Raw genomic sequence first — 23,847 nt, forward strand, 5'->3', positions numbered from 1 at the left:
CTTCTATTGTCAATTTTTTTCATGAGAAGTTTCATTATAATGAAAGAATAAAGTGACCTTAAAACAAGGAAAGAGCGCATCCCCAAAATTTGTGCAAACATGGAGATTTCAGGAAACCTGAAAGAAGATATAGTCTTTCTCTCTACACTTAATCACCCAGACTTTGCAGTTATGAATGTGTGCCTTGCCAAAATGTCATGCAGTTTTCCTTATTGTAACCGTCAACATTGTTCATTTTCCAAGATCTTTAAGTTGTCTTAGAATATACTTTGGCTGGTCACTTATTAAATAAAAGTTTCGAAATTGGAATTTTGGAATTTATTTGGGCTAGAAGCTCTTCAAAGTCTCATTTCAAAGTCTCTTTAAATCAATGAGAGTCTTTCTATCGAGTTTTGTACCAGCATCTGTCCATGAAAATTGCCTCCTCATCAGCAGGGCTTTAAATTTCTTTATAACCTGTACAACAGATAACAGAATCTACAGTTTCCAGTATATAGTAGAAGAAAGAGTATTTTAAACAAGAGGATACTGGAAAGTGTTTTTCTTTCAAGTGCCACAAATTTGGAAGCATGATAGTACATATATCTTTTATGTCGGAAGAATTCAAAAACTGGATTAGAAAAGATATACATTAAAAATCTCTCATATATTTGTAGAATATGTTATTTATGAATACCAGATGTAGTGATATGGTATGAAAGTTGTAACTGTATTCACCAATGAAGGTGTAGAAGCAATTTCCAAGAAATGTGTGATTATCCCAAACAAATATTTGCCAAGGCCTTACACTGACCTTCACTACATCTTGCTTCTGTTCACTTTTCACCAAGAAAGATGTAGATAAAAGAATATAATATATCCTCAGCTATTTACCAGAAAATGTAAGAATTCACTTTGTCTGGACAAACTTAGTATGATCTCCTTTGATATTACATGCTCAATTAATTTTCTTCCTTGAGGTAGACAGTGCTCATAATAAACAGCAAAAACCCTGAAAACAACAAAACCTTTCTTTTCATGCTTTTGCCTTTTTTATTGTAGAGCTCTATATAGAATTACTCATATATTTTGGTCTTCTCTACTGTACTCAGCACATATCATATAAGTCTGTTATTATTCTATAGCAAAATAGGTAGCAGTTTATTTTGAGGAGCATACAAATAAACATTTCTCATGCAGTAAACCACTGTACAGGTATGGATGCTTCTCACATTCTCCTCTTTTTTCTTCATTTCTAGACTTTATTTCTTTCCTCTATTTTTGAAGTACAGAAAATCAGTCTAACCACTGCCACAGCTCCTGCAGAAATTCCACAAATTAGGTTTTCAGCTTTCTCTCAAATAAGAGTTGATATCTTTTTTGTTTCTTGTTGGAGCTGATCACTGCTTGGCACTAGTTGCTTCAACATTATTTGTAATCATTCTCTTTTTTCCTGTAGATTCTTCCAAAATTGGATATGCCTCAACCCTATCTCTTTCATACGCAACCCTGCATTCTCTAATTGTGAAATTAATCTTCATATGAAAACTTACACCAAGTACTGTTTATCCTGATTTAGAATGTAAGACGATGCAAAGATCTGTAAAAGTTTTCTACATAGCAGTGAAATTTTCTATGATAATCTGAAAAGTATTTATGAGTGTTAAATCTCTCTGATTGTTATATTTTAATAGTTTCTCCCTTTTGTTTTAATTTAAATCATAGGCAGCACTAACTTTAATTGAGCAAGTTGAAGCTGAACAAAGTGCCTTGTATCACAGTCTCAAAGAAGTTATGAGCAGCAAGAAAAAAGGCAGAACTCCTCCTCCTCCTCTTTTACTTTCTAGATCACATTGTTCCATGACATTTAAACCAGCTCCGTTCTCTTCGGATATTCAGGTAATGTTTTGTGTGATGACTGCATGAGAAATAACTAAAAAATACACGTGGAAAAGTTGTTTCAGCAGTGCTGTAGCATCACATTTTTCTCTGTTCTTAAGAAGATTATGTTATTCTGACTTAATTAAGTATCCTTCCTCCCCCCCCCTTTGAGTCAATTGTGACTCACTGTTTTGATCTTCAGATTTATATGAAACTTCCTTAATGTAGTGCATCATGTTTCTTGGTGCTTCTGTTGTCTAACACTTATTTATTCCACTTACCAAAAGCTCATTTACTTGCTTGGGGGCTGATATACTCCTAGTTACCTTCTGAAGAGATGCAAGACTGTTGCATCATATGATGCAAGGAAGTACCACGCTGAAGTCTCTGTTTATGAAGTGTTGAAGTGACATAGTTCAGGTGGAAAAGTTTACTTTCTGTTGAACATGTCAACAGAACTATGCAGATCATAAGGGATTTTAGGAGAGGTCTCTAGTCCAACCTTCTGCTCAAAGTAGTGTTGGCTGTGAGATTAGACCGGGTTGCTCAGGGCTTTATGCAGTCACTTCTGAAAACAAGAGATTGAACAGCTTTTCTAGGCAATGTGTTCCAACAGGCCAACATATTCATAGGGAAAACTCTTTATTGTAGGTACAGTTGGAATATTCCTTGCTTCAGTTTAAGTCTATTGATTTTCATCCTCCTAGCATGCACTACTGTGAAAAGTAAATGGCATCTACTTATCTCCCTTCCTCTGCTAATCAAGTAGTTTTGTCACAGAGGCCCATCCTGGTGATCAGATGTGATTTGCCCTTGGTAAATCCATGCTGACTGTTCCATGTCCAGAAAGGGTTCAAAAAGGCTGAATACACTAGCTACACTCAAATCTTATTAATAATGGTAAGAATGCTTCTGTGAACAGTTGTTTTATAACTTGCAGTTTTATTGCAGTTTTATTAGTAAATTTCAAATTAATGACTTAGGGAAAAGTTAATCCTTGTTATCCTTAAGGAGTATAAAATAAAATAAAATTTTAAAAAATCTTTAAAATTCAGTAGTTCATTTGTTTTAGTAAGTTTTCAAACTTCATTTTGTTTGATACAGGAGAATGAATGCAACATATTGAGCCACTAGATGGCGGAATATGATTAGTATTCTTATAATATATTATTCTTATATAGTATTATTCTTGTAATTCTTATATCCAGATAGTCTAGGAGAATTTTTTTTCTAAAGTTATGTTGAGCAGACATGAAAGGTATTTTTAATGAAGAAATGATTAACTGGATACTTAGGATTACTAGTTTCTTAGCATAAATGTATACCCAGGATTTAATTGGACCTATATAGTTCTTGTACTAGGAGTCAAAATATCTCTAAAATTTTCTGATATTAAAGCTCTTAATGAAAATAATCTTTTCAATTTCAATAACTCCTTCTGAAAAACAGTCAGTATTCATTGTAAGACAAATTTTTTTAGAGCTCAAGAGCTCTTTCTCCAGGTGTGGAAATCAAGCAAGGCAGGATGGAAACCAGCATGGCTGAGTAAGGATCTGCACAGCCAGTGGAGCCAGGGACAGGTGACCTTTGGAGAGCAGAAGGATATGGTTTGAATGTGTAAGGATGGAGTCAAAAAAGCCAAGGCAAAGCTGGAACAGGACTTGGTGAGGGATGTGAAGAATAACAAGAAGGGATTCTATAAGTACATAGGTCAGAAAACAAAGGCCAAGGAGAATGTACTTCCCCTGATAATCAAGAAGTGTAAACTGGTGGTGACTGATATGGAGAAGGCTAAGGTACTCAATGAGTTCTTTGCCTCAGTCTTCACTGGCAGTGAAGCTTCCTGCTTGTCTCAAGTTCCTGATCCTCTGTGTGTGTGTGGGAGGAGTGAAATCTCTCCCACTGTAAGCAAAGAGCAGGTTGAGGATGGCTTGTTGAAGCTGATTAGCCACAAGTCTGTTGGGCCTGATGATGGGCATCCCAGGGTCCTGAGGGAACGGGCTGACGTTGTTACCAAGCCACTCTCCATCATATTTTAAAAGTCATGGCACTCAGACAAAGGCCTCAGTGACTGGAAAAAAAGAAACATTGCTCCTGTTTTTTAAAAGGGAGAAAGGATGATCCATGTGACTAAGACTGGTGAGCCTCACCTCTGTGCCTGGGAAGACCACAGAGCAGATCCTCCTAGAAGATGTGCTAAGGCACATAAAAGACAAGGAGGTGATCCAAGGCATCCAGCACGGCTTTACCAAGGGCAAACGGTGCCTGACCAATCTGGTGCCCTTCTGTGGTGAAGTGATGGCAATGGCCAACACGGGAAGACTGACAGATGTCATCTATCTAGACTTCAGTAAGGCCTTTGATACTTGGTTAAAATTTGGAAAGTGTAGATTTTATGCCCAATGAGCTTATAAGCAGCTGAATGGCATTAAAAGACATTGATTTCAGTAGGAGCTAAGAACATGGCTCATTTGGAAAATATTACTGCATCACTTCATATCTGCATTTCTTTTGCCTGATTTTAAGGATCTGTTCACAAGCAGTTTGCTGAATCAGAACCTGATGCCAGCTTTAGAAGAATACCAATCTTCTCCATCAAATAATGCATCTAGGTGCCGTCAAATCCACGGGATGAACTACAGAGTTTGTGCTTTGCGATAGCTTTGAGGAATAGTGTAGCTCGGGGTAGGGAATAGGATAGTGGAGAGTAATCTGCTTTTGTTGCCACTGTAGTTGTAGTGGGTTGACCCTGGCCAGATGCCAGGTAGCCACTAAAGCTGCTCTCTCACTCCCCTCTGCAACTGGACAGAGGAGAGAAAAAAAAAACAGCAAAGGATTCATGAGTTGAGATAAGAGCTGGGAGAGGTCACTTACTGATCACCATCACAGGCAAAAAAGACTCAAAATCAGGATATTAATTGAATTTCTTACTAACAGGGTCAGAGCGAAAGAGTGAGAAGTAAAATGATCTTAAAAACACCTTCTCTCCACCCCTCCTTCCTTCCATGTTCTCCCTCCTCCTCTCCAATGGTGCAGGGGGACGAGGAGTGGAGGTTACGGTCAGTTGTTGTTTCTATTGCTGCTCAGGGAGAGGAGTCCTTCCCCTGCTCCTGTGGGGTCGCTCCCATGGGAGACAGTCCTTGATGGACCTCTCCAGCGTGAGTCCATCCCTCAGGCAGCAGTTCTTCCCAGACTGCTGTCCCGTGGGTCACTGCTCCATGGGGTGCAGTTCTTCAAAAATGAGCAGTACCAACATGGGTCCCCCATAGGGACCACAAGTCCTACCCAGGAAAAAACCTGCTCCAGCATGGGCTTCACTCTCCATGGGCTGCACGTCTCCAGCAGGACCGTGCTCCATCTTGAGGCTCCCATGGGGTCACAGCCTCCTTTGCATATCCACCTTCTCCAGCATGGGCTCCTCCATGGGCTGCAGGTGGGTCTCTGCACCCCGATGGTCCTTCATGGGCTGCAGGGGCAAACCTACTCCACCATGGTCTGCACCACGGGCTGCAGGGGCCACAGCTCCGGCGCATCCTGCCCATCCTTCTGCACTGACCTTGGTGTCTACATTGTGTTTCCCATGTTCTCATTCTGCTCTTCCCTGGCTGGAATTCTTTCTGTGCAACAGCCTTCTGTTCTTAAATAGGTTATCACAGAGGTGTTACTGTTACTCCTGATTGGCTTGGCCTTGGCCAGCGGCAGGAAGCCCATCCTGGAGCCAGCTGACATTGGCTCCACCAGACAGGGGAAGCTTCTAGCAGCTTTTAACAGAAGCCCCCCCTGTAGCCCCCCCGCTACCAAAACCCAGCCACAGAAACCCACCATGTTAGTATATCTAGTTCTCCAGCTAAATAAATGAATTGATGTTTCTAGTGCAGTTAGATTATACTTTTTTATAACTAAGGTGGGGTTTTTTTGCAGACTGTTTTCACAAAATTTGTACATTCTACACTATGCAGAAGTTGGAAATAGTACGGTGTATCAACGAATTTTTTTCTCATTTTCTTCAAAGGTTTCATGGTACAGTATTTTTGGCTCTGTAGCAGGAGGAAGGAATATGAAAGTAAGGTTAAATAACAATAAACTTCCGAATTCAGGAGAACAGGTAAGACAGAGGTAAAACTTGTTTATGTCATACTCTCTTTCTCTAAAAAACATGAACTTTCTAAATCTATATATCTGACATATATTTTAATCATGTAACTGACCAAGCATTTGACAAACTTTCTGATCTTTACACCCAAAAACTTCTAAGAATCTTATTCAAAAACTTAAGCAAGTCTCTGTCCCTTCTGTTATAACTATGTTCTTTTGAGTGATATCTAAGAAATGCAAAAGTAAAAGAAAGTATATCGTGTATTTTTATAGTGTGCTTCAGACACTACTCTCTCCAGGAATTCAAAAAAAGAGAAATTATAAATGGATAAAGTTATTGTTTTTCTTAATTGCATAACTTCTAGCAGCCATTTCTTCTTAACCAGATATTGCCTTACTTAATTCTGACAACATGATAATGTAAGTCCTTCAATAACCTACAGGTTCAGACATGATTGACTTGTAGGTTCATGCTTTTTCCTTTCCATGCTGTGAGCATGATTGATCATGTTGACTGTGTTGGTAGTCTTATATTATTTTTTCATTATAATTTGATGCTTAATTTTTTGAAACTTTTTGTTTTGTTGTTGTTGTTTGGGTTTTTTTGTTTTGTTTTTGTTTTTCATTAGTGTAGTTTTGTTCTTTTTTCTTTGGATCACATTCTGCTGTTTCTGCACAGACAAGAGAGAGTTCTGGTTTTCATTCACTTATGCATGCTATTAGATTGTCCTCCTGAATGACGACTGTGATCCATCCAAATACTGTGATTTAAGAAAGGGGCAAAAAAGCTTCAACATATCCTTTTCAGCAGATTTTTCTGTAGTCTCAGACCTGAGTGATCATTTTTATATCTGGAAATCTTCATGGAGAGTTCTGTTCTTTGCAGAGCTGGTCCTTCTTTGGTTCTGCGACAGAAGAGTGACCTCAACTGCTTTTGCCTGATGTTTCAAGCTTTCCTGGCTTTATAAGCAAGCTCTATGCTAGTGCTGATGGACTTGTCTTTGGTGATGGAGAAGAAATCTTTCCCATTACACCTGTTCTCCCAGCTCCTTCCCTTAAAGGAAGGTGTATGAAAAGAGCAGGTGTGTGGAGGTACTGGCAATACAGGCTTTGATGTTTTTCCCGATTCTCTGATCATCAAATCCAGAGAATCAAGTTTTCTGTGATGTCCAGTGAGTTAGTTTCTCCTGGTGAATTGTGTTTCATTGGTGACTTTTACCCCACTGCCAGCTGTTCTTTCTGTGAATTTGCTGCAATCCATCCAAGCCACTGACTGTCACCTGTGGCAGGCACTGGAGATGCACAGACCTGAGGTTAACGAAATGCTTTAGCAATTGAGTTTCTGTTTGCTTTAAAATGTGCTTTTGCAAAGTGTTGACCTGCAGACAAAGTCACTATCTGCCTGCTCCAAGGAAAATTCTTGGGGGTCAAACGTTCCCCAGCTTATCAACTTATCAACATTTGAAAATCTTGCTCTGAAGGGATGCAATAGACTGTCGTACTCTGTTTTCTGGTCTGCTGGTTCAGCATTCGGCCCCAGCATTTGAATGGATTGCTGTTGTTCAGAGGTCTCCTTATGAAGGCCAGACTGTGTTTGATGAAGAGCACTGTATTGATGCTGCATTATGATGCTATCAAAAACCTTTAAACCTTCAAACTTTCCTTGTGTAAGTTGTCCTGGTTATGGGGGGCAAGGTAGAAAAGCGTGTTAGGAGTGAGCTGTGGTGTTAAAGTGCAGGTGCAAAATTATTTGAAGGAAAAATTAAGATCTTGAAAGTACAGTGTTTTCTTCACAAACTCCAAAGTGCTGTTAATGGTGCTGAAAGGACCTGGGATATCCTTTGCCCATATCTGATACAAGAAGGTGGCATGTATGGAGGAGAGCAATATGCTCTTTCTCTGGAAGCACAGCTCAGGGCCAGAATGTTTCCAGCTCAATGACTGCAAGCATGCACAATCACAGTGTGAATGTTCAAATGGACAAGTGTCTTATAAAAAGTCCAGCTCCTGATACTTAACTGTTCTCTTAGGTTATGTGCTCTGTGTATGCAACAGCATTCCAGAGAAAACTGATACTTTTTTTCACATATCATTTTCTCATTGTTTTCAAGAACCTAGTATTACATGGAAACATTACAATCTAGATTGTACTTTGGATCAAAGATCATTGAATAATTTTTTTAACAATAAAAGTTTAGAACGTGAGATTTGTTTTTGCTATGTACAGTAGGTGTAACTAGAAAATATTTTTATTGGTAGATACCAGCTGATGGGAAGAGCCTCTTGGAAATACAGGGCTTAGATGCCAATGAGAAATACGTATTTGCAGTTGCAGCATATTCTTCTGATGGAAAACTTATTGGTGAAATTGGGGAAATGACTAAGCCAATCCTTGCTTATCCACCCCTTTCTGCTACTACTGCTCGATCCTATCTAACTCAGGTAGGGTTTGAGTCTGATAATAAACACATAATTTAATTTGGTTGTAATTACTTGTTGTTACTGGTAGCTCTAAAACTGAACTGCCTCTGGTAAAAACTCAAGACCTTCTTGTGACAGGCAAAAAATCACAATTTCAGCATAACAAATAGTGTATCTGAGTAACTCAATTCTCAATTCATAATTATTGAAAATTCCATGTTAAGGGTAAAGGACTCTCTCAGATAGTTTTCTTACCTCTGTCCCTGTTTTTCAGTCTGCATTTAACTTCTTTCTTCTTTTTCATAGTTTATTTTTTCATTTTTGTGATTGAGACCACGTACTAGTAATCATCTTATTAGTCATTAAGGTATGGCATGAAAAACGTGATTGGACTTACCAGGTATCAGAGCTAACCATTTTCATATTGAAATTAGTTTTGTAATGTCTTGTGGAAGATCACAAAGACTCTTTCAGACCTTCATCATAATTTTCTGTGTTCTTAATAAAGGATATTTAAAACAGAATTTAACATGGAGAAAAATTAACTTGTCTAGCCCTATAGATAGATTGTGGGGAATGATGAGAGGATTTCCTAAAATATTCCAGAATAAGAATTTGTGCCTACTTGTTTGGCTTCGTTTACATCCCATTATCCAGAGAAGCAGGGCATTCTGCACTATTAGTGAAAGTAAAATAAACTTAGATGAAATAATATGCTTTCAAAAACTGCAACGCGTGACCTGTGAAGTATTCCACAAAGTGAAGTTAGATCCTTGGTCCACAGTCAAGAAACTCTTTTACTTTCTCTGATGCTAAATCTGAACCAAACTAATATTAATAGAATCAGATTATTACTACATGTGTTTTATTCAAATATGCCAGAATATTCTTAGAGAAATTGTATTTTTTCATGTTGGGGGGGAGTTTTAAAACCTTCATTATACTATAATCATATCTGGCACGGTTATTTGATGAACATGTCAACTTGCTAACTTTTGTTTGTTTGTTTTGTAGGTAGCCTATCAGACTGGAAACTTTAGGTTAGCCAGAGAAGCATTTTCACCAGTGTGGGATTATTTTGTTTTAAATTCTTCTCCACTGCCTGCCAATGCAGCTGTTATTTCTGCAAGTAGTAATTTGACTATATCTGAAAAAAGGTAACTGGCGAAAACAAAATTAAAATAATAGTTAATTATAGATATGCACATTTTATTTTAAAGAGTTCCAGGTTGTTCAGTTTTGCTAAGGCTTATGAAATGAAAAACATTCTGAAAAAAGAAGTGTGAAATGTGTTATAAAAATATAGTGGTTTATAATTAGCAGAGGATTTTTGCTATTTATGGAACTGCTAAGATTTACACACCTAATTCTTTATAATGACTGCTTTCTTAAGATAATTGGGAAACATATAAAGTGGGTGCTAGTTTTGTGTGATGCATTTTCATATGCAAAACGTATAATATGCACTGGGTTATTAACTTTTCGATTAAGAGAGCAGTAGAGTCAAGAAATTGTGAAAATTTTGTCAAGAACACCACTCAAAATAGGTAAATGCTTGCTAATTTTGTTTTGGAGTGGCTATATAATTTGCCAATAACCTTTGCATATAATAAAAGGGCTTTAGAAAAGATATTTAAAGTTAATTCTTTTATAAATAAATTTCAAATGTTCAACCATAATATTACAGGTTTTTCATGATGACAAAGCCCAGCTAGAAGTTTTGTGGTTGCATTTACTGAAATTCAATAGATCCAGAATCAAAATACATCAAAACTTAATTTACTCCCAGATAAAAGATATTTTTGTTAAGTAATAAAGATGAAATATTGTAATAAAATAATTTTAGTTGTAAGTCAACTATTTATTATTTTGAAAATGAATTAGCATCCAATAGAATTGAACACAAATAATCATCTTCACTTGTATGTAATTCTTTTAAAACTAATTCTTTCATTAGAAAAGTTTTGGCAAAGTTGTGGAGGAGGTACAGAAAAGTTTCACAGCATCTCTGTTTCAGTTTGACAGACTGGCTTAGTCTTGAAATTGTAATGACAAGAAGCAACTTTATTGCATGTGTATTAATAGTTCTTGCATGTTTCAAGAATTAAAGAAGAAATAAAGATCTTTGTTTCAAGAAATAGGTATTACAGGGATTTCCTCTAAGCTTTGTCAGAATACTTCCATTTCTGCTTTAAACACAGAATAACCAGTAATCGGCTATTCTGAGACATAGTGAGTTTTGTCTCTGTATTGTTTTTATATACTTGCATCAGAGCCCCTGGTTTTCTCATGGTAATGCTGTTTGGTTGCAACCAGATAGCACAGACTTTGTGTGTTTTGATTCCTGTTATGGGAGAAAGTAGTGTGTCTAAGTGTATTCTTGTTATTCCAGGCTCAGCCAGACCACTGGTATATATCCTGTCTGTCCTTCAAGTGCCACCATGTGTCTGATACTAGCATACAAATTGACCAAGGGTCTTGATGTTACATGCCATGGCAGCATTTGGGATTTACAGGCGGCCTGCAGACTGCATTGATGCAGGCAGATAATCACTAGACATCCTATTTCATGATTATGTAGTTTTTTAAAATCTATCCCTGGCCTAGGCAACAAAGCAGGAATGCAAGTCTGATTATTGTGCTGGTTTTTTGCATTTGTTTTTCATTAATATTTTTTTCATAAGCAATTATTTTTTCTTTGAACACACGCAGCTCTAGAGATAACATTTGAATGAGTCTACTTTCAGATAAATCAAATGAAGACAGAAAATTTTAAATAGATGTGCAAAGCAGTTTCAGGGATTTTGCTTTTCTGACAGTTATATCCAAGCCTATTATTTTTTTTCTTTACAATTAACATGCAGTATCAGACAGTTTCAGTTTTACTGATTAGTAGCTAAGAAATTGGACTAGCCTGAAAGTACACACGAACTAAAGAAACAGCAGAGGGAGCTGGAAGGAAAGAAAACCTCTTGTTTCCAGCCAGAAGCCCTGTTGGTAATATCTTGGTAATGTCAAGTATGTGAATGTGTCTATTTGATCTTCCTTCTCGAATTTCAGCCTTTTTCAAGAAATGCAATCGGGGAGAAGAAGGAATTTATTTCTTGTGCTTCAAAATCATAGGATTTTTGCTGTAACAAAAATATTAAAAAAATATAACAAGGACAAACGCCTCCCTAGCCTCAGGGAAGAAAAAAAACAACTAAAAACAATGGGACAGAAAAGCAGGCAGAAGAAATTCTTTTGAGACTTGTAATACAAGACATCACTTGTGTAAAGGAGTCTGTTAGTGATACTTAGTAATGGGCTTCACAACTGCATGTATCATTGTCAGAATACAGAAGATTAACGTGTAAAAGGAGACAGCGAAAATAAATAAGCTGTAGAATCCCAAGTTTTCAAAGAAAGTTGAAAATAGGTTTCACTGGATTAGATGAGAGAAATAAGGAAAAGTTGTCTTAGAATAGTAGAAAGTGGACAGCAATTTGGAAAGGAGTCATATTATTTTTATTTAGTTTTTTAGAAATGTTAAGCTATTTTTTCAGTTTAACGTATAAATCTTATTTCCTGAAGAAGCTGTAGTAAACCTTCTGATCCGTAATTTTAAAACTAAAGACTCAATTTTTGTATAATGTGGTTTCAGGCATGTGAGGATCTGAATCATAATTAACATGCTTTTACTGTTCTTTTGCTCTTGTATTTCATAGGTTACGTTTTGAAGCTGTATCTCAGACTTCTCCTATTACCTTGTACCTCTTTCTGAGGAATATATTTGCTGTCTCTGACATTAGTGTCATGGAAGGAGCACTCTTCTGCGATTCCATCTCTTCCAATGAGATATTTTATAAGGAACAAGTATGTGTGGTTTAAAATAATATACTGGATTTGATTTTATTTTTTGATTAGCTTTATTTTGTCATTGCAAGATAGATGTCGCAATCTACTAATCCTATATTCAGAATACTCCACTTGCTGTGGGTTATATGGTCTTTCTTTCTGAACTACTTTAGAAGCTGTTGGTTATTTGTGTCCTGCTGGAATGATGGTTTCTGAATCAGTTATTGCCTGATCCAAAGCCCACTGGTTCCTACTGAGAAAGAATTTTCCTTGACTTCAGTGGTGGTAGATTATAATTTAAGAAAGAAATATAATAATTGTTACTTTAGTCCTACTAAGATGTACCTTGAATTTTTAATTTTAAACATTTCTGCTATTTAATACATGTATTTTAATTAAGATTTAACTTCTAACAGGATTTCATGGTTATAATATACTAATTGTCCTCTACCTTATTTCAGACTTCTTTATGGTATAATGGCATATTATTGACCAAAAAAACCATTGTTATTTGGATAAACAAGCTTTGCCTTCTGTATTATTACATTCCTATTCTATTCTTTTCTTTGCTGAAGTACTTATCTTGTAAGAAATGCAAGCAGTTGATTACTCGGTGATTTTACTGGATCTACTCATGCTTGCAAGGACTTCAGCAGATGACTTGAAGGGATAGGAAGGAATTGTTATCCTTCCCTTACCTACTCTGAGAGGTTAGCACGTGAAATTTGCACTCCACACAGGCTGAGTTTGTTAACCAGATTTTGTAAATTATATGAGCAAACTCAGAGTGCACAATTAGATCAAGAGAAATGGTTTTTTTAGAATCATGAATAATATCACAGTTTTAATACACTTCTAGCAGGTGTCAATGTAAATTAATTTTTAAACTTTCATCTTACTTGCTGCTTATGCTGCTTTTGAAACTGCAGTAACATTTGTCTTCTTCCACTCTTAAATGATTTAAAGCAACAGAATTCATATTTAAATCAAAAAGTGTTTTTCTTTTACAGGTTGCTAGATTAGCAGAATGTGAAACAATGACTGTGGCAATTGAACTTAGCAGCTGGTTGAATGATGCAAGTTACACCCTGCAGTCTGTTGTACAATGTTATGGTCTCCTTGCTCCACTTATTTATCACAAGATTTCTTCAGTGCCAGTAGTTCAGGTGAGAGCGTTTTAAGACAAAGCAGCTCTCAAGCCGTGCAGTTACAGTGATTCAAATTAAACTTATAATAGAGAGTACAGTGGGAGAGCTAAATATCTAGGCTTTGAGTTCTCAATAGTTGATGAAAGAAAAGTCTTTTATAGTTTTATGTGTCCCCAATGCATATATGTTCGGTGTAGGCTGCACACATTCTGGTCTCAGGTATAACAAGGGAACTGCAGAATATTGATTGCTTCTTCAGGATTATTTGTTGGTATTTTAAACTATAGCAGAGTCTATGATGTAACTTCTACTTGAATGTTATTTGCAGATGGCAATTTTGAGGAATTTGTGTATGGGGTTTTTTGTTGTTTTTTTTTTTTTTTTTTGAATGTTTGCTTCATATACAAGTTTCTTCTTAAAAAAAAGAAATCTATTCAATGTTTTGTTAATGCAGTCTTTAGTTTTCAGGCATGTGCTCCTTTCCAGAGGCAAGTACCTTCTCTTTGAAATCAGAGTGCCTGAATCCTCTCCTGTCATTTCTGAAGCAGCAGATGTGTTTTTTAGATTCAGCGAGGATACGGTAGAAAGGTGCAATTTTTTCCTCCTGTAATTAGGTAGCTTTGTTAGGGGGCAGCAGTAAGAGCATGTTTGCTCTGTGAGAAAGGATGAGGTAACTGCACTGCAGACAAGGCACAGACTAGCAGCATCTGAACATGGCAGACAGAGCAGGGCGTGGGTAAGAGGATCCACTGACAGTCCAGAGAAGGTGAAGTTATTGGGCTTGCCTGGGCTCCATCCATGCAAAAAAGTCAGGAGCTGCAGGAGTTGGAGCCAGAGACTGGAGACAAGGCTACAACACAAGTCTGAGGTCTATCCAGGAGAAAGAACTGAAGACCAGCACACCAATACCACAGCTCAAGCAGGGACTGAAGGCTTGTGTTTGAGTTTAACTGGGACTCTTGGGCCCTTGAGCAGAAGATATGAGGGGATGTCTCAAGAGAGGATGCTCAGGGGAGAACTACTGGAGGACTGAGGGCCCTGAGAAGTTTTTAGAAGAATGTTTAGAATAAAAATATAATCTATTTAATTAGAGGTAGCCTCTTTCTTAAGAAGTTATTGGCTGTCATGACCTGCTAAAGGAACAGCTAGCCACTGGAAATGGCTCCTGTTTCAGATTTCCTAATTTAAGTGAAAATAATTTAGTCACATGTTCTTTTCATATCTGATAGACAAATGGTGCAAAGAAGTATTTTATTTTTACAGCATACAGGAAATATTTTAATTTCATTTGAAATTCTGACCATTTCGATATCTTTTTAAGCAGTCCTCCAGTAGGAGTAGTATGTCATCTCACTGAATTAAGCATTCTTGGATTTTATGTTAATTAAATCAGCAAAAATATCTGTCATGTATCTGTAAATTTAACATCTGTGATTTTATGTGAACATGTCATTTATTCCAAAGGGTTATGATTGAAATCTTGACACCATTAAATTAAATGGAAATTTTATTATTGGCACTTGTAGAGCTAACATTGATTCTATCCATTAGATTTCGAAGTATTTTAAAGTTCACCATCAAATACAATAAACTGTACAGGGGTACAGGCTTGTGAGTGTGTGGCACACTCCAAACTTTGTTTTAACTCTTGTATTTACAGATTCTCATTAAGTGCTTGGCTGTCCTCCAAGAAATTCCAAGTGATATTTTGCAGAGGACACAAGAAGGATGTTATGAGAGTATTCAGCATATGATAGCTTGTACTTCATTTTATACAGCAAAGGTATGGCATTATTGTGCTTAGAGCTTAATTTGAGATACAGCTCTTGTCATTTAGAGAAAAAAACAAGATTTAGTAAGCTGGCCTTCAGAATGATATCTTAGAGAACCAGCACTCTTAAATAGTAAAGGTATACAAATATTTATCAGTATGTTTGTATCAGTGCATTTTATCTAATAATAATAACATTTTGACTTTTTAGTATTAATTTGTTCAGAAAATAGACTGAAGCTATTACTCCATGACATCAAATCTATATTTTATGTCATTTTGTGTATTTTTACATTTAAAGTAGTACTATTTTCAATAAGGCCTATATGTAATATATGAGTTTAAAAGTCTACTTACTGCAAATAGCGCGCACGCTGTGTCTCACCTAAAAAATCCACTGCGCAGGCTCGAAGGGTTAATGACCTTTCCCAAATCTTCGCTCGCGAAGACTGGCCATTATTATTATTATACTGCAAATAAGCCATATTTGTAGTTTTAATCAGATTAACATTTCTGGTTTATTTGCTAATTAGATACGAGAGATTTTGTATTATTTGTCTCACATGCTGGCAGAAATATAAACACCTTGAATTTTAACCATAATATATATCTGTAGATGACATTTATGATTCAGATAATCTATTTAGTGAGATAAGGAGAAAGATGGTACTGGATTTTTTTCCTCAAGTACAGAGACATGCTACAGTTAAATTACTCACCATCATAAATGTATGATACTGAAAAAGTCAGCTTTCCTCTAGCTTTGAGTATGCCTCAACTAAGAGCTCATACTGAAGCTGAGCTGTGGCTAATGGTTTGAGGGATTCCTGTGTTGGTAATTCTTTACCCTGGTCTTACAGGAGCTAAATCTCTGTGCTCACCTCACAAGACCAGATCAATATCAAATGACCCTAAAAATTCTCTGCAAGAAGACCCAGTTTTCATTCTTTCTTTAAAGATGAGTATCTTAAGCCTTAGTGTTGTCATTTTAATGGTATGAATCAAATATTTCATGGCTGTGAGGCTAGGAGCCAAGGGCAATGCTATGGCTGGCAGGGCAGCACCTAGTAGTCAGGTTCAACCAGGAGCCTAGATTATCAGGTGAGTTCATGATGATGAGGCAGGTCAGAACTGAAGCTGGAAAGTCAGTCCACAGGTCAGGCTAAGGTGTGGTAAGTTTAGATAGGATCAAAAGTAGCTTAGCAGGCTGGTGCATCACAATAGGAACAGTCTGAGATCAAGCTGAGAAGTTGGTCCATGGGTTGGGTGCCCAGTCCAGTGGATCCATTGCCAGGCCCAGGCATGGCTTGGACCAAGCTGGAGGCCAGCATTCCTGATACACAGGAGCTGGCAGGGACTGTAGATTTAGGCTTGAGCTGAGAGGGAGCTCCTGGTCCCATGGGGTGGGGGGCGCCCAGGTGGATGCTATAAAGGCAAATAAAGCCTGTTAGGAACCTTGAAACATTGATAATGTGTTTGTTTGTTGTTGGATTCCTCAGCTAAGTGACTGTCACTTATGTTGCTGATTTTTTTCCTTAGAGGTAGTGTTTCAACAGAATAGCATACAGAATAGTAAACAGAATGAGTGAATTACAAATGCTTCTGATTAAATCATGGTATATGGTTTTCTTTTGAGTTACAGTCAGCTCATGTACTGTACTCATGCTAAGGTAATCTACACACTTATTTAGTATTGCAAAGGCAAACATCCTTACTGGAAGCTAGCTTGCATATAGTAGAAAGCACTTGGGCCTTTAGAGCTCTATCAATAAGATAAAGCCATCTAAAAACGTTCCCTATACTGTTAATTTATAAATTTTGTAACTTAAAAATAAATGTCACCACTCCTTTCACTAATACAGTTGGGATTTTAAAATGTGCCCTTGATACCAGAGAGGTAAATGAGGATCATTTAGTTACCCTTTATGTTCTTTGATAGCAGTTCTGCCTGAGAACAGGGAGAGTGTCAATCACAGAAATAGATACTTCCATTCTCTGAGGGATAGGCTAAGCAGAAGTAGAACACATAGATAATATATCTGCAATTCCAATTATTTTACAGGTCTACAGTCTTCATTTTTTAATTAAAAGAAACTTGAGTATTAAGTAATTAATTTCTATTTCTAATATTCATGCATTTTGACAACTGTAAGTAGACAATAATGAAAAATTACATGTTATGTAAACAAAAATATATATAACAGATGATTCTTTAATAGGTACTACGTTCATGGAAAGAATATGGACTTGCAGTAATTATCATTAACTATGGGAAAAAATTGTTGGATTCCTCACCAACAGTCTCACTCTGCTTGTCTGGAGCTATGAAAACTGAAGAAACACACACTAGCAAAGAAGTAAAAGTAGTTGCTCTGTTTTTTACTTTTTATTTTCTCCAAATGCTGTGTTGTATTATTTTGAAGACTAGATTTGTTCATTTTTTTGTTTTAGAATCATAGAATGGTTTGGGTTGGAAGGGACCTTAAGGATCATATAGTTCCAATGCCCCTGCCATGAGCAGATTGCTCAGGGCCCCATCCAACCAGGTCTTGAACACCTCCAGGGATGGAGAGTCTACAACCTCTCCGGGCACTTCAGAAGTGATTGTATGGAAGAAGAGTTTCCTTGCAGAATAAAAGTTCCCAAAGTACAGCTGAAAGGCTTCTATTTAATTGTAGCCATCTTTGTTAAGATCAGGATAAAATTGCAGTGTGTACAGGATCTGTATAAGCTTCTGCAGATGCTTATACAAGCATCACTAAATGATCTTCACATATAGTTTCCAAGAATGCTATATTAGACAGAAAAAGAACAATTAAATAATTGTATAAGTAAAGAAGAGCAAAAATACCCCAAATAGTGTAGAAATTTAGCATTTCACTTTGTGTAGAAGCTGCTTGAAACCGAGTCTATAGGAGTATCTTAGGAATTGTGTGGACTGAAAAATATATCTCAAGGGAGGAAGAACTTCCAACCTCAAAGACCGTAGTACTTCAATTACAAAGAGATGCAGCAGGTTGTGAGGATTTCCTGCAACTGAGAATCAGAGTAAAATATTGATTCTCCATACTGTTCTGGTTTTTTTTAAAACAATCTTAAAAAGAGATTTTACTGAAGAGGAGATTTGAAAAAGAGGTAAGAAAGTAGAATAAATGGGAGAGGAAGAAAGGAAGCAGTGGGGGTATGAAATGGAGATATATTAAAGAGACACGAAAAGTCAATTGGCTTACAGGGAAGAGTTTCTGTAGAACACTGGTCAAAATTTTGTCTATTGTTTATTGCTGTGTTAGCTGCTCCCAGCTTCATACCAAGAAAGAGAAAAGTATCTAAGATCATAGGAACAAACAATATAATATCTTCATCCAAGTAGGGCTGACTGAAAAGTATATTTTTACTGAATTTTAAAAAATAAGAACTTTCTTTCCAAAGGAAGATTTTATTTCTGTAGGCAGTAAGTAAACTAAAAAAGATTATGTTTTCTGGAAAATGACATGTTTTGCCAAACCAAAAACCTGGCAATGATTTATTCTTGATTAATCTCTGAGGTAGTAAGTGGAGTTGCTCTACTACCAAATAGATTTTTAAGGTGCTATGACAACAACATATTTGAACAGACTGCTTAACAAAATATGCTGCACTAAAAAAAATCATGAACACCGTTTTTATTTCACTTCAAAAGAAAAATGAGAGAATATTGACGAAATTTTCAGATATAGATTCAGAAGACTTCAGATCTAACCTAAATTCCACTATTGACATGCTGGTTTTAGTTAAGTTAAAGCTAAGCTTTTATAACAAAGTATTGGATATTTCAGGCCAGTTCTTCAAAGGCGTCCCATTTAGCTGCAATGGCAAAAGCAACAGAAAATCTAAGCACTCTTGAATCAGATCTCCTCAGACTGACAGAGCCAGGTGGGTGTAGTATTGACACACTTCTTACCTTTTTCTATGGAGTTTTCTATGCTTTATTTGTAAAAAATATTTACCTAAGAAATACTTTTATTTCTTATCTCTTTCATGATAAATCAACCAAAATAATAAAATAATGGCAGTGATCTTATTTATACCTGGTAGTGATGTGTGTAATGACCTTTAATCATATTTTTCATAATTTTCACCAGAACACTCAGTTCTGCTTTCAAAGGAATGTTCATTTGTGGTTATTCTGCAAATATGTATGTTCTCCCAGTCTGTGTAAATCAGGTTCCATGTTATTTAGGCTTGCTCTATCTTCCTAAATCAGAAAATTCAGTGGCAAAGACCACTGTACATTTATAGCATGTCTTAGTACTCTACCAGTGCTAGTAGCAATGACCACTGCAGGAAATTTTACGAGAGAAAACACTTCCTGAAGAAAGTTCCCAGAAATTGTCCTTTTTGTGAAGGAATTGCATGTATACTAGCATGCAATTTCAACTCAGGAATGAATATATCAACTTTGAAATATCTTAGAGTCTGGATTAAGCATAAGAATTTTCACGCTAATAATTCTGCCAAAGTTAGATGAATTAATAAGTAGAAATAATAAAGAAAATTTGGTTAGAACTTAAGAGCCACTCAGAGCCACTACTGATTTTTTTTCCCATTGTATTTGCATGACATCTTGTACTCCTTGGAGCCTAGATAGAATTGGAGAATAATTTAGCTGGGAAGGGATTTCTGGAAGGTATTTATTCCAATCCCCTTGTCAAAAGAGGTACAATTAGATCAGGTTGCTTTTGGACTTGTCAAGTTTTGAATTGCTCTGAAGAAAGATATTTTGCAGCCTTCATGGGCAACCTGTTTCTGTAGTTGACCACCCTTATGGGTTGAAAGGTTTTTCTTTATATCTGTTTGGATCTGTCTGATTTCCAGCTTGTTTCTATTGTTTGTTTTGCTACCAGTGAGGATAGTCTGTCTCCACGTTCTATATTTTTCCCATTAGGTAGGTGTAGACTGCTCTAAGCCTTCCCTTCTTAAGACTGAATAAATCGAATTCCCTCAGCCTCGTCTTGCTTTGTTGTGCACTGTAGCTCCTTATCATCTTGGTTGTCCTTCACTGGACTTCCTCTGGTATGTCAGTTCTTGTACTACAGTGTCCAGAACCAAACACAGTAATCTGGATGTGGTATGACAAGTGCTGAATAGAGGGGAATAGTCACTTCCCTTGACTCACTGGCTGTGCTGTTTCTGGTATAGCCCAGTATGCAACTGGCCTTTACTGCAAGACCACACTGATGGTTCATGTTCTAGTTATCGTCCATCATCTCTGTATATGTGTTTGTCTCAGAAGAGAAAGCATAAAGAGCAATGCAAAAATTCCATTCATCAGTGTAGTGATCCTTCATTTTTGCTGCTGACATTGATGCCTGCATTCCTGCAGAACAAGTTACAGAATGAAAGAATTCTGTTAGTTAATTGAAAATTACATTGATTACTTAAAAAAAGTTGTTCCATTGTTACTTAATAGAAAGTTAAATTAATGGACTGATCAGTTAGAAAAGAACACATTTTCAGTAGTTGGCAAATACTTGATCTCTGAAGACTGCTCTGTTGCTGAAATAGCGTATTTGACAATAAGTTTCAGGATACAAATTGAGAAGAAGCCTTTTGCTGAGGCTATGCAAAGCTTACAGCTGTCCTTACAAATATGTTTTAGGACAATGTGGACACCTGTAGGGCATACTGCTAAAAATATTTTGGAAAAAAACTTGTCATGGGAAATCATTAAAAGTGGAACCAACACAATCTACAAGAAAAATGGAAAAGAGCTGCCTCTGCCTCTTTCAAAAGAAGTGAAAACCAAAATGTTTCATACACAGTACAATTTAAATTCTGGAATTTCAAATCTTTTTCCATTTAAACATTTTTGGAAGGTATTATTCTTTGTGAAAATGCTTATTTGAAGCAATATATTTTTGAACTTGTCAAATAAGAGAGAGTACTAACAAACGGTGTGAATTGTCCTAAGAAGAAAATTTTTAAAAGTCTGCTTTCCTGCTGGCTGTCCTGTTTGATTGGACATTATTTGCATTCAACAGACTTAAACTGACAGCTATCACTGGAAGGTGTAGCTATTGATCCATTATTACAACTTGTTCCAGAGAGTACTTTTAACCTCGCTTTTTTCAGGGACTTGCTGCACTGATCTTTTTCAACCACAGGACTTACCTAAGCACAAAATATGAAGGTCATGTTTCTTTATCAAGGCAAAATAACAACTAGCACATGTAACATTGTTCTGGTGCTCATCAGCTGATAATGCAGTTGCATTTAACTCTCAGAAGCTTGAATCCAAGTTATTGTCCTATGTATTATATATACTAATTATATCTATATATTGTATATATTATTTACATTTATATATATAAAATATATTATGTAATATAAACACTTTTGTAGACATATATTTATGTAAATATTTAGATTAAGAAAAAAAATCCTTTCCCTACATATACTATCCATATGAGGAGCATGTATGTAAGTACTGGTCACTAGTAGCATCTTGTGATCAGTTCATGCTGTATAGCCTTAAATACATTTTTTGACCTGTCCTTTCTGCACATTATCCTCTACATATGATTTGCATGGATCTTTGTTAGACCTCTGGTGAACTCCAGACATTCTCCTTATTAGTCTAGTAGCTGGAAGTTCATCAGTCTTATCTGTAAGCTCTTCATTATTTAAGTTGCATAGCTACTTCTGTTAGAAGAAAAAAGCAAGCATTTGAATTTCTCACTGGATGACAGTGAGAGATTTAAAAGCAAACTCTGTGCTAAAAAAGAATTTTTCTAGTCTTCAGTTACGGTTCCTGGTAGAGTTTCTATTGCACACTATCACTGCTTATCATAACGGATTTGATTTGGTTATTGATCTAGCTCGTGGATCAGAGCTTACAGGAAAGGAATATCCTTTGTTCCTCTACCCTGTAATTTCATGTTGGAAATCAGATCGTGCTTATCGAGAAGGTAGGATAATTGGTGTTTATTTTAATTGTAAAGGCTTCTTTACTTTAGAAAGTTGTCAGTAAGGCTGTTTTGTTTTTGCTTGAAATAAGCTCTTGGAAATGTTATCTTCATTTGGTTCTCAAATAAACAAAATGAAGTGAAACATAACCTATAAGAAGTTCTTAATATAGTCACATATAGAAGTGTATGCAACAAATCATTTTGGATGTTGAGGCTAAGTATATAAAATACTAATATTTTAAATTGAATTATGTTTATTTTCTAGTAACCTTAGAAATGAGCTAATTTAAAAAAAATAAAATAACGCCAAGTTTTTTAAAGATTCTGTTTGTATGAAACGTTCTTTTTAAATTGGGGTACTGCATTTCCACATTTAATTATTTTACTGGAAGAGGAATTCACATAAGTCTCTGTCCCTAGAAAGCTTGTCAGAAATTCTAAGAATGTAAATAGACTGAGCTTGTGAGTCTGGATTCCCAACAAGAGGAAGTATTTAGCAATTGCTATTGTGTATCTCTGATTTCAGTATCAGTATGACGTTTCTTCATAAACATGCAACATGATATAAATATGTGCTTTAAGACTTGCATAGCTGTACTTGTAGCTGAATTCAGAATCCTTTTACAGCATAAATACAAAACCTGTGTTATCTGTCACTTTATTGCAGTGATTAAATTCAGAAACCAATCACGTTTTCTTGAGTTCTTTGTTCAACTTGTGCAAAAAGTTCTGAATGAAGAGAAGTTTCAATGCGTTCTGGAATGGGCAGACAATGTGCAAGATTACTTGAAAAGGTAGATCTCTATTATAGTAGTAGCAAAAAACTACTACTTACATTCACCAGAGTCACAGTTACAGCAGCAACTATAAGTTATACCTGGTTGAAGACTCATCTGTAGTAATTTCCATGACTTCTAGTCTGCAGAAGTTTCGTGAACACAGAGGATTATATAGCTACAGTAAATACTGTGTTGTGACCTGACTATACATGGAGACATAATATTATGGGCATTTGCCATTAGAAGAGTATGCTGAGTTAAATCAAAAACAAACTGATCAGGGTCTACCTATAGTGTCACAAAAAAAATTCTATACAGAAAAGTGGAACCAAATTGTAGGTACTCACTTGAAAGGATCCCAAAGAACTTCAACTTTTTTTAGAAGTGCACCCTGGTATTTCTGAAATCTGAATGGAAAATAATCAACAAAAAGGAGATATGTATTTTAGGGAACAGGAATTGCTGTTAAAAGGCAACTTTTGCTGCAAAAAAATTGGACAAGAAGAAGTTCTTTGCAGAATTCTGTAGTCTAATTTGGGTAGTGAAGGAAACTGTTTTGTTTTACTAGGAGTTAGGAAGGTGAGAGAGTTGTTACTTACAAATTCAGATTTCTGTAATAAACCTTGAAGGTGAGCACTTCCTATTTTCTGAAGGGAAGGAAGGAAAGAAAGTCTACTGATCTTAAAACTGCCCGTGAAATAGGAATTGCATGTGCTCTTTATGTTCCCAAAGATAGGAGTTTAACATGATGGAAGGAGTTTAACATGATGATTATAATGATGATGATGATGATGATTTTAACAATATTTTTTTGTCAGGAGGAATGACATCATTCTATGTAGTAGTGGAATTTCAACACAAGAAGCAAGTTCTCTCCCTCTGCAAGAAGGCAAACGCACTACAGGAGCTGAGAAAGTGAGTTTTATTTTTAGTGAGTCATGTGTGTTTTTCCTGAGCAGCAATAAGCACAAAAATAAATTTCTAAAAAT

At 36.2% G+C, this 23,847-nt stretch overlaps 1 protein-coding gene across 5 annotated transcripts in view; it reads left to right on the forward strand.

Moving 5' to 3' along the window:
- Window positions 1-23,847, forward strand: part of CFAP54 (cilia and flagella associated protein 54) — a 113,621-nt gene that overhangs the window by 34,454 nt on the left and 55,320 nt on the right. For 3 of the 5 annotated variants that reach the window (XM_017804536.1, XM_017804532.1, XM_017804533.1), the window contains 12 exons: window positions 1,705-1,878; window positions 5,873-5,965; window positions 8,215-8,397; window positions 9,391-9,533; window positions 12,084-12,231; window positions 13,224-13,379; window positions 15,022-15,144; window positions 17,352-17,495; window positions 18,948-19,044; window positions 21,990-22,079; window positions 22,747-22,873; window positions 23,677-23,773. In XM_017804536.1, the coding sequence (XP_017660025.1) occupies window positions 1,705-1,878; window positions 5,873-5,965; window positions 8,215-8,397; window positions 9,391-9,533; window positions 12,084-12,231; window positions 13,224-13,379; window positions 15,022-15,144; window positions 17,352-17,495; window positions 18,948-19,044; window positions 21,990-22,079; window positions 22,747-22,873; window positions 23,677-23,773 (1,575 nt within the window). The remainder of the gene's footprint in view (window positions 1-1,704; window positions 1,879-5,872; window positions 5,966-8,214; window positions 8,398-9,390; window positions 9,534-12,083; window positions 12,232-13,223; window positions 13,380-15,021; window positions 15,145-17,351; window positions 17,496-18,947; window positions 19,045-21,989; window positions 22,080-22,746; window positions 22,874-23,676; window positions 23,774-23,847) is intronic. The other 2 variants (XM_017804534.1, XM_017804535.1) reach the window with 2 other exon arrangements.

This window comes from Lepidothrix coronata, unplaced genomic scaffold (genome assembly GCF_001604755.1).
Source record: "Lepidothrix coronata isolate B3197 unplaced genomic scaffold, Lepidothrix_coronata-1.0 Scaffold9, whole genome shotgun sequence".
Lineage (NCBI taxonomy): Eukaryota > Metazoa > Chordata > Aves > Passeriformes > Pipridae > Lepidothrix > Lepidothrix coronata.